Here is a 19,016-nt window from a genome sequence, read left to right as displayed (position 1 = left end):
TGTAGTGATTTCTTAGGTTTGGGATATGCTGTTATGAAAGTAAATACTTGGTAGTAAACACCAAAAGCTCAAATGATCTCTTACTGATAATAGGTGTTTAAGATAAATTAGAAATCCACGCAAATTTTATTATAAAACTAGAAGAATAGAAAGCTGATAAATCTTTATAAGATTATAAGCTCCAAAAAATGTCCAACCTGTAATTTTTATATATAAATTTCAATTATAAAGATTTATGGTTATGTTTACTTATATGATGGTGCTATTTATTATCTCTAAGTCATGTAATACAGAATCTGATTAGGAACTGCATTACCAATTATGGCAATATTTTGGAGGAAATATACATTTTATACTGATTTCTGAGAAATACTGTTTAAAAAAGTACAGTAACAATCTTTTTGGTAGAATCATATTCCTAGGAATTACGTAAAATCACAGAAAATCACTTTTGTCATAATACAATTACAGAGCTAGAATTAAGTAAGGTAAAAATATTTTCATTAATACAGCATTACCATATATATTGACAGTACAAAGATATGCTAACTAGGTTATTTTTTATTTTTCTAAGATCTGTTAGTATTTGAATGGGCAATTTAATAAGTAATAAAAAGTGAAATAATGGTCTTAAGTCTGTGAGTACAGGATGTACTGATTGGAAAGTTTTACTTCTGAAGTATTTTCTTAATTACGCCATTTTCTGTTTCTAATCTCATAAATCACTGTTCTGTCACAAGATGACTGTTGGTTACTTTTAGTTACATAAATCAGTATTGGATTATAATAATATTTCATCAATTCCAAGTTCATCTTTGGCAGCCATAACTTTTAGAACACAACCGAGAACCAGGAATTAAGCAACACCAGTCTCTACCAAGAAGAAACAAACAAAAAACTGGAGAAAAAAAGTATCAACATGTCTTTACCCTCAAATTACACACAGGTTTGATAAGTTTAGACCCATGATTTTAACTTTTTTTTTTTAAGATTTATTGTTTATTTATTTGACAGAGAGATAGCAAGAGAGGGAACACAAGCAGGAGGAGTGGGAGAAGCCGACTCCCCGCTAAGCAGGGAGCCCAATGCAGGGCTCAGTCCCAGGACCCTGGGATTATGACCTGAGCTGAAGGCAGACGCTTAACGACTGAGCCACCTAGGCGTCCCTAAGATTTTAACTGTTAATGGAAAAGTCAAAAGAAAGGTAGAATGAGTAAGAGCATGCTATAGAAGGGCACTTTGAAAATAGAGAGAATTTGGCCTTGGAGGGCTTTATAAGAGGAGATGAAAAGTAAATTTAAGAAGCAAGGAGTCTGCAGATTTTAAGGGACAACACACAGTTTTAGATCCCTGGGATTTTAGAATCTGTCTCTCTTTTTTTAACTCAGGAAAAACTGATGAACATTTTTTCAACAATCCCAGATTTCATGGATGTTCCAGATGTTTTTCCTAAAGGAAATTATATTTTCTTTGAAAATGTCTTTTATTTTGATTAAAGGTTGCAGAGAGGGTGGCTGCAGAAAGGGCAGAATCTTGTGGCAATGGTAACAGTACTGGATACCAGATTCGTCTCCAGAGGTAAAGAATGTTCACCTGTTGTGTACAGGTAGATTTTAGTGAAACTTTGAAGTTAGATATTCAAGAGAAAAATGTTCCCTGTTGTCATGCTGATTACTGTTAAAATTAACATTTAGAATAACTACAGCATAGAAGGCTTGCAATTCACTTTTTTAATCCAAACTCGTGTTTGGATTGCCTTTTTAAAATGCACTTTATATTGTGAAATGGCTAGAGAAATAACTTTTTGCTAGACGTACATTAGACCATCACTGCACGTGAAAGGAGTTGGTGTCTTTTATCTTTTGGTACTACCACCCTGACTATTGATTTTGGTATCTTTAACCCCCAGTTCACTCCACTATATTTTTGTAGTCCTTTTCTGGAGCTCAAGATTCCATTTACCGTGAACTGACTTTCCGGTCACTGAACAAAAGTTTAGGCCCCTGAGTATTAAGTTGTTTTCTGAATGTTAATGGTTATGCCTTTAAGAAGACATCGTTAATGTTGTATCATGACAGTGAAAATAATGTGTAGTGAACTTGAATGTAGGATTTCACATTACTCTGTTGCAGTAGGCAGTCCTATGACCAAAAAATTAACTGTGAAGATTTTCACTAGAACTGTAAGCAGTTTTTAAATGGGAGCTTTTCTTTTAAACTTTTGTGGTACTGAATAATTTGTTAGTAAAGAAAACCAAAAACTGTTAACTCATGTCTTCCATTCACAGTCGGTTGCCAAGGAAGCAGGGTTCTATCTTATACTGTACAACAGGAATCATCCTGCAGTGGCTCCAGTCAGACTCGTGAGTATGTTTCACTTCAGGACAGACATTTAGTTAAACAGTAACAAAAAAATATTAAATTGGATTTTACTAATTGTTAAGGTAGAATGGTTCAGTTTTTATATTTTATACTAAGTTACATACTTCACATTTTTGCTGTAGGCATTTGTCCAGTGTTAGTCATATTGTGCTTGATGAAATCCATGAGAGAAATCTACAGTCAGATGTTTTAATGACGGTTATTAAAGATCTTCTCAATTTTCGACCTGACCTGAAAGTAATATTGATGAGTGCGACTTTAAATGCTGAGAAATTTTCAGAATATTTTGGTAAGTAAATTCTGTGATTATTGCTTTAGAAAGTTATCACAAAGCCACTGAATTTAGAATTAATTAAAGAAAAATCTAATACATTGCTGGGTACAAAGTAGTTAAAATGAAGGTTTAGCGATTCTTTTAAATATTCAGGAGAATATTTTAAGTTGTCTTAAATAGTTGAGACTACCTTTCTGGTTTCAACAGATTAGGGAAGTGAGCCTGTTTTTAAAAGGCAGCATCATCTGTGTTATAGCAAAGATACAAATTTTTGGTGCTACTATCAGATAATTAAGGTGGCATCAGCAAAGTCAAACCACAGCTTTGAATAATTTTTTGAACATTTTTTTGTGATTGTTCTGTGACATTTATGTACTATCACAGGCTAGGGTGGCAGTTTGCTAATAGTAATAGTACTGACCACTTACGGAACACCTTTAGTATGCCAGGTGTGCTTTATTTGGCACTTTGTCTTCATTGATCTTTGTTAACACCTTATAAGGTAAGTACTGTTATTCCCATTTTTTAGATGTCTTTCCCAGTATGCCTTATAATGGTTGCACAATTAAGAGAGGGTTGTGAGGATTTGAAACTAAATTTGACTAGCTGTAGAATACATTTTTTTTTTAAATTATGCCTCTCTTGCCTTACAATCATGGGGGATGGAAAGGAAAATGGCGGAGCGGGGGATTAAAATGGAATAGAGCAATATTTAAATATTCTTGTATGCAGCCCAGTTGACCTTCAAAGATCCGTGAAATTCGTTGCTTGTATTATGTCTTATTTCGCGTGTGTGTGATGAGCTATCCAGAACTAACATTGAGTAACTTGCTCAAACTTGGGCAAGGCAGAGCTGTGGTACCACTTCAGATAGTGTTGGTCTTTGTTTACAATGTGTACTGCTTGTTTTGCTTGGTATGAAATATAAGTAACTTTGAAGTAACAGTACTAGGAGACAGTTATTTTAGAATAGTAGGTAACAATTTAATATTTGTTAGGTCTTTATGTTTTCTCTTTTCCTGATTCTGGGTGCCATAGGAATAGTGCTTCTTAAGTTGATTTCAGTAAAACTTGGGTTCTGATGGTACCATCTTGGCTAATGATGGAGAGGAAATAGACCTCAAGTAACGAGTTTTGAGTCCAACTTAAAATGCTCTATTCTTGGATATTTTGGGTTACTTTGTAGAACTGTGAGGTATGTGTACGATTTAGTAGCAGTAAAGTGGTAGTGAGTGAAGAGTAGACTGCTAGTTCTCATTAAGCTCAGTATGAAAAAATAGGGTAGAACTATGAAAGTGCCAGGACCATTTTTGAACTTAAGAGAGTTATTGGTCTCTTTAGAGTCTATTGATTTTTTTTTTTTTTTTGGAACATTTGAGTACAGATTAATGTTTTGTCTGCCATAATAGGTAACTGTCCAATGATACACATACCTGGTTTTACTTTTCCGGTTGTGGAGTATCTTTTGGAAGACATAATTGAAAAAATAAGGTAAGTAAATATTAGGAAATAAAAAGATACTAAAAAATACTAATATGTCACCTTTTGTTCTGTCGAAATTTAGTCTCAGACCCTCTTTTTTAACCATTTCCTTCTAAGACATTGTTTTTCTTTAAATCGGTGATTCCCAAACTTGGTTGCACATTAAAATCACCTGGAGTCTTTTAAAATCCAGATGCCCCATTCACACTCCATACCTTAATTACATTACAGAGTCTGGGCTGGTAGCCCGACATCAGAATTTTTTAAAGATCCCTGGGCAGCAGAGTTTGGGAACCTTTGTCCTTAGTGCTTAAACCTCTCTTCTGGTTCTCCTACCTGGTTTTCATTCTTTGCTGGCTTCCATTGCCTGCCTTTGAAATAGGATTTCCCCTGAGGGTTCTTAATTAGCCTTTTCCCAGTCTTTTATGGTTTCACTGTGCAATCCTGTTTCCGTGACCATAGTTCTATAGTTTTACAGCTTTCAGAACGGAAGCTCTTCCTGAACATTAAATATGGGCTCAACTCTATACTCCGCAGCATTCTAGTACCTTAGATACCCTGAACCTCACATTTTTCCAACTAAAAATGTTGTCTTATATCCAAAGTTAAAACACAATAATGTGTCTTACAGTGGTTACTGGTATGATCCTCCACCCAGTGTCTAAGCTGTAAATCAGAAGAGCTAATACCAACCAGTTATGTACCAGGATATGTTAACTGCTTTACATGCTTACTAACTAACTTAGTCTAAATCATTCTGTACTCCCACCTGCCCCACAATGCAAACCATGAGAGCTTTCTTCTTGAACATGCCTTCTCATTTTTATTTCTTCTACTTAAGGTCCTCATTTTCTCTTCTGTGCTAATCTTCTTTTGGCACTATGGTCTTCACTGTCACATATATGCGAGAGTGCTGTATAGTTTCCTACAAAATCTGGTTATGTGGGCATTCTCACCCTAGTCAAGCCTCCTTAGATTTCTCTTTAAAAACTTGTTTAAGGATCTCTGTGCTTTGTCATGGCCTGTAGCAGAATAGCTCAGCTGGTATGCCCAAATTATTGGTCCCTTTAATACTCGGGCCATTAGCTACTAGCAGCAGCCTTCTTCAGGGGACTATACCAAATCATATTTGAATTTCTTGATGAGAGAAGGGCTGGGAAAACAGCCTGTCGGATTGGATTCCAATTCCTTAGCTAGTTATCCCAAGACTCTTTACAATCTGGCCCCGTCTTTTTTTTCTAGCCTTATGCATCTCATGGCCTACCCATGCTAAATGCACCATTCCCTAATATGCCAGCCAGTGCCCTTTCATTCAAGCACTTGGTGCTTTATTAAATGCTGGGTTCTCCTTTTAGACTTATATATGCCACCTTCTTCTCCCTTTATATATATAAACTCAGTTATGTTAAGAACAAATCCCAGCTTCACTGCCTGTTAAACCTTCTCTTAGCCCTCTCACAGAGTGAGTTGCTTTCTCATTTGGACTCCTGTATCACTTTTATCATCTCTCTTACAGTACTTACCATATTGCCACGTAGTGTATCTTTATATTTGCTTGTACTAGACTGCAGATTTTTGGACGTCAAGGATTTTGTCCTGTTCATCTCTGTAACTAGTGCACAGTACAGTGCCTGGCCTGTAGTAAACATGTGCATAAATATATAGACAGATGTAGAAACACTTGTGATGAGATTTTTCAAGACCACAGCTTACTTGTTAGGGAAAAAACCAGGAAGTGATAGTGGGAAGGTGAAAACAAAGATCCTACAGCATATTTTACATGGAGAAAAGCTGAATTTTGTGTGGACATTTATTTAACAGATTCTTATTAAACTTTATGCCTTGCACTGTGCACTAAGGTCTGAGCATAAACAAGGAAGGACTTGGTACATCTCCTCAGCTTATATGTAGACAGAGACACATAAGCTGTCACATAAAGTATGATTGACCTATTCCAGGGGAAGTAAAGAATGTACTGGAAATGAGATTATATAGCAGGGATAGACTGAGCAAGTCAGGAAAACAGTGAAACTCAGTAGGAAAGAGGGAAGTGTGTATGTCAGAGAAGGTAGAACATACTCTAAGTGTGAGAGAGAGTGTCTTGGTCTCCCATGCTCTGGTTTTGTCATCAGTGAGCTTTATTATGCATTCCTTCTTTGATTCCAACAATCGTCTCACTTTCTACTGTGGCACATTTACCAGTTGTTTTCTAATAGAATAACAGGTGACAGCTTGACAGCAGTGAAAGTGCTCTAAAGTTATTTAATGATGAATTGTGTTCTTAAGCTCCCTAGAAGGCAGAGAAGGTTCAGGGAACTGTAGCTAAAGGGTCTCTTGAAGCAAAAAAGATGGTGTCTATGCACGTAGTCAGTCCTAAGAGGGGAGTTGAAGAAGGGTAGTCCTTGGACAGAAGTTTTCAGGCAGAAGCCCCCAGCCCTCTCTTCCTAGAAAAGCAGCTGTGCTACAGGGAAGTAAGAGGGAAGGAAGCAGGGTGAGATGATACAGAGGGTTGTCATCGGGCACTTGGGCTCTGGGGGGGTTGGAGCTTACTTCTTTTTTTTTTGGAATTGCTGGAAAAGGAGACAATTGTGGGTCCATCCTGCTGACTAGGACTAATCTCTGTCTCAGGTTGCCCTACCTCAAGTTGATGCCTCTATATGTATTGAAGACTTAGGGGAATCCTGGGTCACAGGTACTGAATAGGGAAGGGGATTAATACGGGTGTCTACTATGTGTCAGGCACTGTGCTTTATTTTATTGGATTTTTCTTTTATTCTCATGCCAATACAATTATAAGAGTATTAATTTCTCAAATAAGCAAACCAAAAGGTAGAGGTTTAAACCTTGTCTAAGGTCACACAGGTAGTCAGTGGCAGAGCAAGGACATCAGTTCAGTTCTGTCTAATTCTAAAGCTTATGCTCGAAGCCCCCCCCCACCCCCGCATTGGATCTAGGTGCTCTTTCTTCCCTAGGCAAATTCTGAGGGGCTTTGGAGTTCAAGTGCAGTTAGTTTCTTTTTTTTGTCTCTTCCCACCCCCATGCCTCTTCAAGCCCACTTAAATTAGGTGGCATTCTTAGGCAGCTGCACCTGTTTTTAGCAGTCAACTATGGTATGATGGAGTCATGGCATAATACTGGACTGACACTTAAGAGTACTGATCCTGACTCCACCGTTTAGCTTTGACTATAGGACTGAGCAGAATTAAATAGTTCTCAAGCATGGGTTTATAGGTCCATAGATAAATTACCTGAATTTCCTGGGGCACTAATTAAAATTCCTAGATTAGCAGACCCCAACCAGACCTGAATCCAAATTGCAAGGGGTAGGATTCAGGATTCTATATTTTATAAGCTCTTTGTGGGATTCTTTTGTGCACTCAGGTTTGGAAACTCTGTATTCAAAATCTGAGTCTTCAGCTAGGCATTTACTATTATTTGGATTTAATCTTAACTTTATGGAGCAAACTTAAAAGGTGAAAGTGACTCTACTGTTAATTTTTTTTTTTTTTTGACTGCTAATGATGATCTAGTGGGTTTTATACACTTTGGTAGAGGGTTTTATATACTTTGGTAGACATCTAAAATGTCAGATTTTATATGTTAATGAATAGTTGCAAATATGTAATTAGCATTCACTAGAAAGCATAATGAAAATGTTCTTTAAAATCCGAATGTAAAAAGTCATGGATATTTGCTAAAACCAGAAGAGTTTCCAAAAAGTGAAGCTATTTGAGAATGTTTTTATTTTAGATATGTTCCAGAACAAAAAGAACACAGGTCCCAGTTTAAGAGGGGTTTCATGCAAGGGCATGTAAATAGACAAGAAAAAGAAGAAAAAGAAGCAATCTATAAAGAACGCTGGCCAGATTATGTAAGGGAACTGCGCAAAAGGTAAGTGGGTTTTTTTGTTGTTATTTCTTTGAGTTTGTTTTAATTGGAGAGCACAGAGGCTAAATGACAAAAGCAGAGATTGTCTTTTTTGAATTTGTTCATAACTGTTGTTATTCCAGTCATTCTTTCCTATATGTTAATTGGTTCCCCATTTGCCGATTGAGTTCATTTTAAGATTTTATAGCAAGTTGAACCTTAGGAAACTTTATTAGGTATTTCATGATTTTCTATTTAAATTTCTTAGGTATTCTGCAAGTACTGTAGATGTTCTGGAAATGGTGGATGATGATAAAGTTGATCTGAATTTGATTGCTGCCCTTATCCGACACATTGTTTTGGAAGAAGAGGTTAGTTTTTTGTTTTTTGGTGACATAATTTTAATTGTATTAATGTAACAAGACCCTGAAAAAAGAATAATTTTCTTAAATGCTTTTTAAAAAAAGAAATTGCTTTGAAACCAGAAATAGGAATCTCAAAATACCAAGATTTAGGCATTTGATCTATTTGAAGGAAAGACTAAACAAATGAAATATCTGGATTGTAAATCCTATTTTTTAAAAAGTGAGCTTGTATTCTTCAATTATAATCAGTAACTAAATTTCCTAAGCTAATAAAATTTTAATGAAGACTTAAATGTGCACAGAAGTTTACTTTGTGTTTTGTTACATGATTTTTTGTAATGGTTATTTCCCCGCCATACAGGATGGTGCGATATTGGTCTTTCTACCAGGCTGGGACAATATCAGCACTTTACATGATCTCTTGATGTCACAAGTGATGTTTAAATCAGGTATTACAGAAATGTATTTTATTGCAATTCCAAGAATAGTACTTAAATCATATGTAACATGGTTGTTTTCTTTTATTTCTAGAAGTATTGCTTTGAAGGCTACCTTACTTGTAGGAACTTGGTCATCTTTAAGCCCAGGCTGGGTTTTGTAAAAACTTGGATCTCTCTCTCTCTCTTTCTTACAAATAAAGTTCTAGGTCACAAGATGAAGGTGTTAGGTATATGGTAAAGTTTTTTGTTTGGTATTATAAGACTATTTTACCCCTTTTCCTAAATTTGCCTAATAATGTTGAACCCTTAAAGTTAAGATGTTGGGGCTTCAGGTGTTTTTTCACTCACTGCTGTATTTAGTTGGGCAGAAAAGAAGGTTGAATTTATCCTTTAGCTCAGTGTTTTCTCATCTTGGACTGTACAACTGAGTCACTAGTGGTGCTTCTTTAAAATTAGATACTCAGACCCCATCCTCACCTCAAATCTAAGAATGTGGCTTGCTTGAATATCTGTAGTTTTTAAAAATTCCTCAGGTGATTCTGATGTTTTAAAAGCATGTTTGAGAGACATAATCTCTTACGTCTTAGAGAAATACATGGGGCAGTTTTTCTCTCAAAAGATTCAACCAGAGCATTTTCAGGAATAATTGCTAACTTCAGATCAGTAAAATACAAAGCAAATTCTATTTAGTATTTGATAGTTCTGATTATAATTTCTAACCTTAATCTTTTGAAGTGCTTTTGACACATTTTTACATGACACTAAAAATATTTTGACCTAATTGTATTGGCTGAAATAGTAAAGCTGTATTTTTTTATTCTTTTGTTAAATCCCTCTCTAATAATGCCCTCCAGACGTTATCTGTAATTAAAGTTATTTACTGTTCTCTAGCTGGAAAATGTTTTTATTTGATTACCACGACTTTTCTATAATGAAAAACTGATTTCTCTTTTCCTGATCAGTGATAACCTTTCTCTATAGAAAAAGTGTAGTCATGGTTAAACAGTGCAACTGAATTTTTTTTTTTTTAAACAACTGGAATTTTTTTTTTTTTGGCTGAACCTTTTAATGTTGGCCCCTTTTACCCCAAAAATAAATCATACAGTAGTATGATCTACTTTTAATTTTAAAAAAAATGTAAGTATATGTATGTGTTTACCAAGAAAAATATAGGGAAGATATACCAAAATGTAATACTATAATTTCTGAGGGAGTGTGGAAAGGGTGTGATATTACAGTTTATTGTAATTGACTTTATTAACTTTCTAATTTAATTATTTTCAAGGAAGGAGGTATTAATTTACACTTTGACTACCAGCTCAATTCTTTTTAAAGATCTTTCCAAAGTTTAACAATGTTTTTTTCTCGTTATATTTTTAAAATTTAGGCCTAAATAATCAGTTATACTGTGTTAGCCATTGTAGAAGGGGCAAAAAATTGGTCTAACTCTATACCGACTGAAAGGTAAATCTTGAAACTCAATTTACCGAATGCTTACCAGCTTTCTTATTCTAAGAGTGTAGACTTTGTTCCCACTGACTACTATAGTTGCACAGTATCAGCACTATAAACTCTGTTTATCCCAGTTACAGTCTTCAACAGAATTATTTTTACTTTCATTGTTTTACCTGGCTGCTGATTTTTTTAACTTGTAATGAAACATTTTAAACTTACAGAAAACTAGTGGATCACAATGCACATCATACTCCATTGACTTCTGTGCAGCAATTATTTTTGTGATCTGATTTTTTTCCTTTTTAAAGTAAATTGCAGCTATCGCATTTTCCCAAAAAATATATGCATCTCTAAAAATAAAGACAATTTTCTATATAACCACAATTTTCTATATGAAAATACCTAACTCTTAAAACATCATCTAATAATCCATAATCAGATTTTCTCCGGAAAGTGTCTTTTATAGCTAGCTTGTTCACACTACAGAAAAACGGAAACCAGATAAATCTTTTACCCTAGATAATCACTTTCATACCCTCTTCACTTTCCTCATGGTAATGACTTGTGGAAAACACTAGGTCCACCTAGACTTTCTAGATTTGTCTGAGTCTGAATCCTTACAGTGTCGTTTCATTTGATCCTTTCTTACCTGTACTTTTTATAAACTGGAAGTTACATCTTAAGGCTTAATCCAGTTCGAGAAATATTTTTGGCTTGAGTATTGATTGAGTTGATGTATTTCATATTGTGTCAGAGATAAGTAATTGAGAGCATTCTTTTTAGCAGTGTCACTTGCTTGGCCACTCTTTACTACTTTTTAAGATTTATAACCCTTGTTTATAGGGTCCTAGAGTCTGGGGACATCATATCTCCTTTGAATAACAGTAGTTTTTTTCTGGGGAAATATAGCTATCTTGAGTCATTTGGACATTTGCTAGAGATTTAAGTGAGGTTGCCTTTTTTTGGTAACCATAGCTAAACATGAAATCTACCCTTTCTTCCTTAACACTCCCTCATTTCCATCACTGATACTACACCAGACTTTCTCCCTATTTGCTAATAACCATGAAGGGCATGAGCTATTTCATTTTGAAACTTAAAAAGTGGGAATATGGTTTCTTACATTTCTATGAAATTATGTTTAAAAATGTTGGGTCACTTTTAGAATGTATTATATTTAACCAGTGCTGTTTCTATTATTTTTTTAGCATAAAAATGGACATGGAAATTTCATAAGTAATATGCTATAAAAAATGACATATTCTCTGTTAATTAAAATAGTGAGGATCACCCAGAGTCTATAAACTTATATTTATATTAAAGCAAAATTTTTGGGTCTTCAGTTAAGTGATGGGAATGGAGTTTTAGTGATGTTTTTCTAGCATAACTTGAAGACTGCTTCTAACTTTAAGCATTCTTTAGGAATTTGGGGAATATGCTTATCAATGTGCAATAAATTGACAGTAAAATGTGAGCAAGAACTTGCTGGAGCACTAAGGAAAGAAGAAAATAAAAAGAATAAAGTTGCTCTGATTATACATAGGAATATAAATTAAGAATTATGTGGCTTAGCATCTCAACTCATTGTTCCATGTCTGTCTGCTGGAGCTTTTCTGCAATAATTTATCTTAAAGTTTAATTTTCTTTTTAAATTTTCAGACAGGTTTCTTATTATACCCCTACATTCACTGATGCCTACAGTTAACCAGACACAGGTATGTTCTTAAATTTATTCCCTCTCTGTCTTTCAAATTGAAACAAGCTTTAAGGGCTGCTTATTGTGTGTTTTATTTTCTTCTGTTTTTTTGAAGGTGAATTTTCAAGTAGTAATTCATATATAAAAAGTACTTCTTTGAGAACCTTTGCAAATGAGTCTTCAGGGGATAATTGCACAAACACTTGAATAACTGAGGGTAATTAACAAATATAGTTTTGTCAACATTAGGGAAAGTTTAAAGATTGGTTTCACCAATAACTTGTTTGGGTTTCAATTATCTGTGGCATACTACAGCTTGATGTTTGAGATTTTGATTTAACAATTAGTATATTTGTAGGTATGAGATTTCCTGTTTTATCAGTAATACACTGTTATGGTTTTGAATGTTTTGTCTTTGTCACATTCAGGGCTATTCCTAGTTAGATGAACACTGCATTCTCAAAGGCAAGATAGTTTTCAGGACTGCAGTGTTTGTAGGCCCAGGTAGTATGAGATGGATCAGAAGAAAATCTGTCTTCCCTTCTACTTTTTCCACTTCTAAGAATATATCAAGACAGGGTGGCTGGGTTGCTCAGTCAGTTAGGCGCCTAACTCTTGATTTGGACTCAGGTCATGATCTTGGCGTTGTGAGATAAAGCCCCACGGCGGGTTCTGCCCTGAGCCCTGGGCTCTGCACTGAGCATAGAGGCTGCTTGAGATTCTCTCTCTCCCTGCTGTTGAGCGCGTGCGTGTGTGTGTGTGCCTGTACTCACGTGCTCTTTCTCTCTCCCTCTCTTTCTCTCAAAAAAATATAACAAGATGTTTTTATTGAGGCACTTTTAATATCTTTTCTGCTGATACCATAGTCTAACTAAGGCTTAGCCAGTTTGAGATACAGAGTGCATACCTAAAGGAAGACAAAAGAGAGAAGACTCTTAATTCCAAAACCAGACAGAAAAGTATCCAATGTGGAAGTGCTTCCTCTCTGACATTGTAATAGCAAATTATGTATTCCTTTGCTAGAGATTACATGACTAGATTGGAAAACATTTTCTCTTGAATACCATTTTTATAAATGAGACAAATTTATGCATTTCTTTGCATTAATAGCCAAGTGGTACTTGACTATATGTCTTCTATTTGGCTGGCTTTGTGATGGGTGCTGTTTGTAGGATTCAGCATTTGAAGATTTATTTTTTTTAGTTCATTCTGATTTCAAAAGCTTATATACAGTGGTACAACCAGACATGCATTCTGTTGAGTTTGGCATTTGCCTGGTGGTTTGGTGCCCTTAGCCATATAGTTTTGGATAATGCATAATTCTTATTGCTAAACTAAACTCTCTCTCAAAAGATTGACTACACAAAAAGACATTTATGCTTTTCATCTTTTGTTAAAAAAAGATTCTGTAAATTCAAATAATCATATTTCTTTTGAAATCTTGTTTGTGATAAGGTTCCAGAATCTGGGAGAATTGGTTTGTTTTACCAAAAGGGAATTTTATAGTACTGAAAATGATATATACCTATAAAATATATCTACAGGGGCGCCTGGGTGGCTCAGTTGGTTAAGCGACTGCCTTCGGCTCAGGTCATGATCTCAGGGTCCTGGGATCGAGCCCTGCATTGGGCTCCCTGCTCGGCAGGAAGCCTGCTTCTCCCTCTCCCACTCCGCCTGCTTGTGTTCCCTCTCTCGCTGTCTCTCTCTCTGTCAAATAAATAAAATCTTAAAAAAAAATAAATAAAAAATAAAATATATCTACACATATTAGATGCATATGTAAATGAATGAACATAGAATGCTAAAAATGAACAGTATCTGTAGGTAGAAGTAATTCTTCTAATTGCAAAAATGATGTATTAGAAATTAATTACTTTTGGGGTTTTGATTTATTCATTCTTACAGGTATTTAAAAGAACCCCTCCTGGTGTTCGGAAAATAGTAATTGCAACGAATATTGCAGAGACTAGGTAAATATCAACTACTTATGATTGTATTAGTTTTGAGCCCCATAAATTATTGACATACCCTACACTCTTCTCTTCAAAAGATACTTCATAATTTCTCTACATAAAGATATTTGAATTTAGTCATGCATTGAGCATAGGTTTTTGGTTTTGTTTTTTAATCCTGTAATGGTTCAGCCCTCTTTACAAACAGCCTTTTTAGTGTCTTTTTTTTAAAGCCTTAAGAAGCGTGGGAGTGAGGTCAATTTTGGTTTTGCCTTTTTCTGGTTGGGGGTCGTGTTGTTTGATAATCAGTTGTGAATAGCCTTTAAAATTTCTTGTATTCCCTTGGAGGTATTAATTTGTCTATACAGTCATTGAAACAGATTTTTCTGTGGAAGCTGATATTAAACCATGTCACTGGGACCCACAGAGCTGGGTACAAAAAGTACTTAAGTAAGCTGTGAAGTTTGACTGTGGGCAAATAAATTCTTCATGTGGTCTGTAGAATTGGCTGCCACTGCAGCTCCTGATGCTGTAGGTGCTCGATGCCTGCAGTGTTGGTAAATGTGGGAATAATGGTGCAGTTTGGTCAATAAAAAATTCTTTAAAATCCCTATCTGTAGGCCCTGTTAGACGTTTTATGTGCTTTAATATTTCATACGTCTATTTTCCAAACAGCATTACCATAGATGATGTAGTTTATGTGATAGATGGAGGAAAAATAAAAGAAACACACTTTGACACACAGAATAACATCAGTACAATGTCTGCCGAGTGGGTTAGTAAAGCTAATGCCAAACAAAGGAAAGGTCGAGCTGGAAGGTAAGAGGAATCTTTGAAAGCTGTTTTAATCATAGTTTCTTTGGAAAAATACCTGCCCAGTTTTCTATTTCATGATTTTTTCTACTTTTAATTTCTTTAATATAGTTAATTAAAATTAATATTCTTTATTCTTATTCTGTTATGTATAATATTGTTTCTGTTCTTTTTTTAAAAGCACATATTACTAATAATCATGATAACTAGTAATAATATTTGAATGTCATGTTATCTCCTTAACACTTTGTATGTATTAACTTGCTTAATCCTCACTACAAATGCAATGAGGTAGGGTATTGTCCCCATTTTAAGGGTATGGAAATTAAGGTGTAAAGAAATTAAAAGTCACACAGCTGTGTAAGGAGCAGATTCAAGATTTGAACCCAGACAGTCTGACTCCAGTCTGGGCTCCTAATCCTGTACTTTACAGCTATACTGGTTTTTCACTATTAGTTACCAGTGAAAACCCAAGTAACATACCTTTACCTCATTGATGTGGTGGTAGCATAAGAAATAAAAGCATCTCTTTTAATGGTAGGAAAAATGATTTGCCTTTAACACAAATAATTGCACTTATTGTTCATCTTAATGCATACTTCACAGTATTTTTACACCCTTACTCATGAGTGGTAGAATCATGTCTGGAATTGTAGAAGAGTTTTTCTTTTGCCTCTTACAGGTGGAACAAAAAGGTTTCCATCAATCTTCAGCTATTGACTTAAGGAAAGGAGAATTGAAAGAAAACTTTATAATTTTATCAGTGCTTTGTTTTACATTTGTACGTAGTAAAGCTCTGACTCACTTGCTGTAATCTTTGCAGATCATCCCATTATAACTTGGAGACAGTTTATTAGATTATACAGTTGGTGCTGTTAGTGCAAAGTCATGACTTATTCTAAGAATTGTACTCTTCTTACCAGCTATTGGGGGATAACTTGATTTCAGGATCCACCAAGACTAAGGTTTTCTCATTCAGGCTTACCACCACTGGATACTGATTCAAGAAGTATTCACCATTTGGTACACTTCTATATATGAATAGTAAACATACTACCCTTAGGTTTGATCCTTAAAACAATTATAGAAATAAAGTAAACGAAGTATTATATTTATATATATTTATATTTCATCTAATTTTTCATTTCCCGCTAGCTTGGTAGAAGTTAACTATAGAATTACAGTGTTTTAATTCAAATGGAAAATAGTTCCTTGTAGGGTCTATAGATGTAGATTCCTTTAGCAAAGCCTGATCAATAATTATTTTGAAGGCCAGGGCAAACTATATTACAGGGTCATCAGTAGGGGCGTTCATAAAAATGAAATAAGTTAGTGATGGTGTAGCCTACATGAAATAGATATTGGTTACTTGCCCTGGAGCTTCCTATTTTCTCTGGAGTGCTAAAAAGTCATTAGTAATGCTCTTATTTATTTATTTATTTTTAAAGAGTTCAACCAGGTCATTGCTATCATCTGTATAATGGTCTTAGAGCAAGCCTTCTGGATGACTATCAACTGCCAGAAATTTTGAGAACTCCTTTGGAAGAACTTTGTTTACAGATAAAGGTAAATTAGGTGGGAGAATTAAGGAAGTAAATGGAGGGTAGGGTTGTAATTTTCGACATTAGTATAGAAGAAAGTAGTGTATTAATCTGTGAGGAAGAATTATTACCATGCATTTGTCTTTTTTGTGTTAGTAAACTGTTTTTAAACTTCTTCAGATGTTTACTAACCACATTTTTATCATGTACGCTCTAGAACCATACTGCCTATGTTTGAATCCCAGCTCCTCCCCTAACAAGCTAGTTCTGTTAGTTGGCAAGTCATTTAAATTAAGCTTTTATAAAATTCTAAGAACAGTGCCTGGCAAATAGTAAGTGTTCAGTAAATGTTAGCTATATGTACGTTATGACATCATAAGGTGTTATCCTTCATGATAAACTACTCACCAGTTTTCACCACCTTCTATATATTTTGATACAGTTAACCTTCTTATTTTGAAGATAATTGGTAATCACCTTAATTGTTGAGATTTTAACCAGCTACTTTTCCCATCAATATAGAGTTGGTGAGTGAGAGAAAGTAGTAACTTGAAAATAATGTATGGGTTTGATGCTTTATTCAAGTGATTGACAGGCAGGACTAAACTGTTAATGACAGTATATGTATGTTTAATTATATTTGTCTTCCCCCAGATTTTAAGGCTAGGTGGAATTGCTTATTTTCTGAGTAGGTTAATGGATCCACCATCAGATGAAGCAGTGTCACTCTCCATAAAACACCTGATGGAACTGGTAAATTTTATTTTTTTAAAATTCTAATGTAGATTTATAATGTTAGTGCACATAAGCCACCTGATTAAAAAATTTACTCTCGTTACTGCAAGGTAGACCAATGAATACATAGTGCCAAATTTGATTTACTCTTTGGCTGTTCAGCTCAGTGTATGAAATGTGAATTAGATATAAAATGATAACTTTGTGATAGTTTTATCATTCTGGGCTCTTTCCACATAATTTTTTTCATTATAGGCTTGTTTTAAAATTGCATAAAATCTTGATATCTTTCAACTTACTGGTCTTTGTCTTCATTTGTATTCTTCAAATGAATTTGGTTGGTTTATTGACTCTTCTGATTAATGTTTTTAGAGCTTTTGTCAAATTCAAGTAACTTAATGACAGTATGGACATCTTACAAAGGCAACTCTTGTATTTTTGAAAGAACATGAACAGGTGCCTTATATTCCCCTGCCTGTCGTTTTATTCTTAGAGTTTTTTTGGTTTGTTTTTAGTTTCTTTTTATGAAGTCAGTGTTTTGAGAAACTAGTTTCAGTGTCCTTGGCAAGTTACTGAGTTGGTAGCCATCCCTGCACAAGACTGTGTTGAGAAGAGTCACAGGACTGGCTGTGAGTTAGTGCTCAGAGTGAGGAGAAGGCCACTGTGAGGTAATGCTCAGAGTAGAGAGAAAGTGGTTCAAGCTGTGCTGTTCAGTAAGGTAGCCACTAGCCACATGTGACAATTTAAATTTTGAAGTAAATTAAAATTCAGTATCTCTAGTCACACGTGCATTTCAGATGCTCAGTAAGCACATGTGGCTGGTGGGTATCACATTGGACTGCACAGAAATAGAACATTTCAGTCATTGCTACAAGTTCTGTTGATTAGTACTGTGTTAGAGGTTGCTGAAGATGTACTTTACATATTTCAGTTTTATTTAAGCCGTCCACAGTTAATTTTGAGAATTTGGGCCATATCAGAACATTGTAGTAGCTTTTGACGTAATAAAGTTGTTTAAATAAAAAAGCATTGTAAATTATCTTGTTGGAATATGTATTAGATTTAGTGAGGTTGTGAGTGCAGTTTTACCACTGTCTTCCCCTCCAGGCTTTTACCTAATAGGGCTTTGCTGCTTTTTTATCTAATAGAATAGAGCTAGGTGGCAATCAGAGAATCAACTTAACTATTTATGGTAGAGATGGACAACCAGAGGATAGCTGGACTCTGAAGCCTGAGTAGATGACTTCCTCTCTCTGAGCTGAATTGAAGAGCCAGTCTTAGCCATTTGCAGGCAACAGAATCTCATATAGAGGCCAGCAAATCCTTGCCAACAGTAGGGTCTGAAGCCTGCATTTTGTTTTTAAGTTTGTAGTTAAATTCCAGTTAGTTAATATACAGTGTAATATTAGCTTCAGGTGTACAGTATAGTGATTCAGCACTTCCATACAACACCCGGTGCTCATCAGAAGTGCACTCTAATCCCATTCACCTGTTTAACCCATCCCCCCACCCACCTCCCCTCTGGTAACCATCTGTTCTCTATAGTTAAGAGTTTGTTTCTTGGTTTGCCTTTCTCTTCTGTACGTTCTTTGGTCTGTTTCTTAAATTCCCCATATAAGTGAAATCCTATGGTACATGTGTTTCTCTGTCTTATTTCACTTAGCATAATACTCTAGTTCCATCCATGTTGTTGCAAATGGCAAGATTTTGTTCTTTTTTTATGGCCGAGTAATATTCCATTCGATATATATACCATATCTTCTTTATCCATTCATCAGTCAGTGGACACTTGGGCTGCTTTTGTATTTTGGCTGTTGTAGATAGTGCTATAAACATTGGAGGGCAGTCCATGTATCCCTTTGAATTCGTATTTTTGTATTTTGGGGTAAATACATAGTAGTGCAGTGGCTGGATCGTAGGGTAGGTCTATTTTTTAACTTCTTGAGGAACCTCCATACTGGTTTCCAGAGTGGCTGCACCATTTTGCATTCCCACCAACAGTGCTTTGAGGGTTC

The 19,016-nt window shown here is 35.2% G+C and overlaps 1 protein-coding gene across 1 annotated transcript in view; it reads left to right on the top strand.

Moving 5' to 3' along the window:
- Window positions 1-19,016, top strand: part of DHX36 (DEAH-box helicase 36) — a 49,170-nt gene that overhangs the window by 13,412 nt on the left and 16,742 nt on the right. Inside the window, exons 6-17 of the mRNA XM_027583447.2 lie at window positions 1,499-1,578; window positions 2,288-2,362; window positions 2,504-2,670; window positions 4,065-4,146; window positions 7,888-8,028; window positions 8,273-8,375; window positions 8,731-8,818; window positions 11,924-11,979; window positions 13,866-13,930; window positions 14,588-14,731; window positions 16,174-16,291; window positions 16,921-17,019. Coding sequence (XP_027439248.2) covers window positions 1,499-1,578; window positions 2,288-2,362; window positions 2,504-2,670; window positions 4,065-4,146; window positions 7,888-8,028; window positions 8,273-8,375; window positions 8,731-8,818; window positions 11,924-11,979; window positions 13,866-13,930; window positions 14,588-14,731; window positions 16,174-16,291; window positions 16,921-17,019 — 1,218 coding nt within the window. The remainder of the gene's footprint in view (window positions 1-1,498; window positions 1,579-2,287; window positions 2,363-2,503; window positions 2,671-4,064; window positions 4,147-7,887; window positions 8,029-8,272; window positions 8,376-8,730; window positions 8,819-11,923; window positions 11,980-13,865; window positions 13,931-14,587; window positions 14,732-16,173; window positions 16,292-16,920; window positions 17,020-19,016) is intronic.

Source organism: Zalophus californianus, chromosome 1 (genome assembly GCF_009762305.2).
Source record: "Zalophus californianus isolate mZalCal1 chromosome 1, mZalCal1.pri.v2, whole genome shotgun sequence".
NCBI lineage: Eukaryota > Metazoa > Chordata > Mammalia > Carnivora > Otariidae > Zalophus > Zalophus californianus.
The sequence above is the reverse complement of the archived record's forward strand: the minus strand, read 5'-3'. Positions and strand labels throughout refer to the sequence as shown.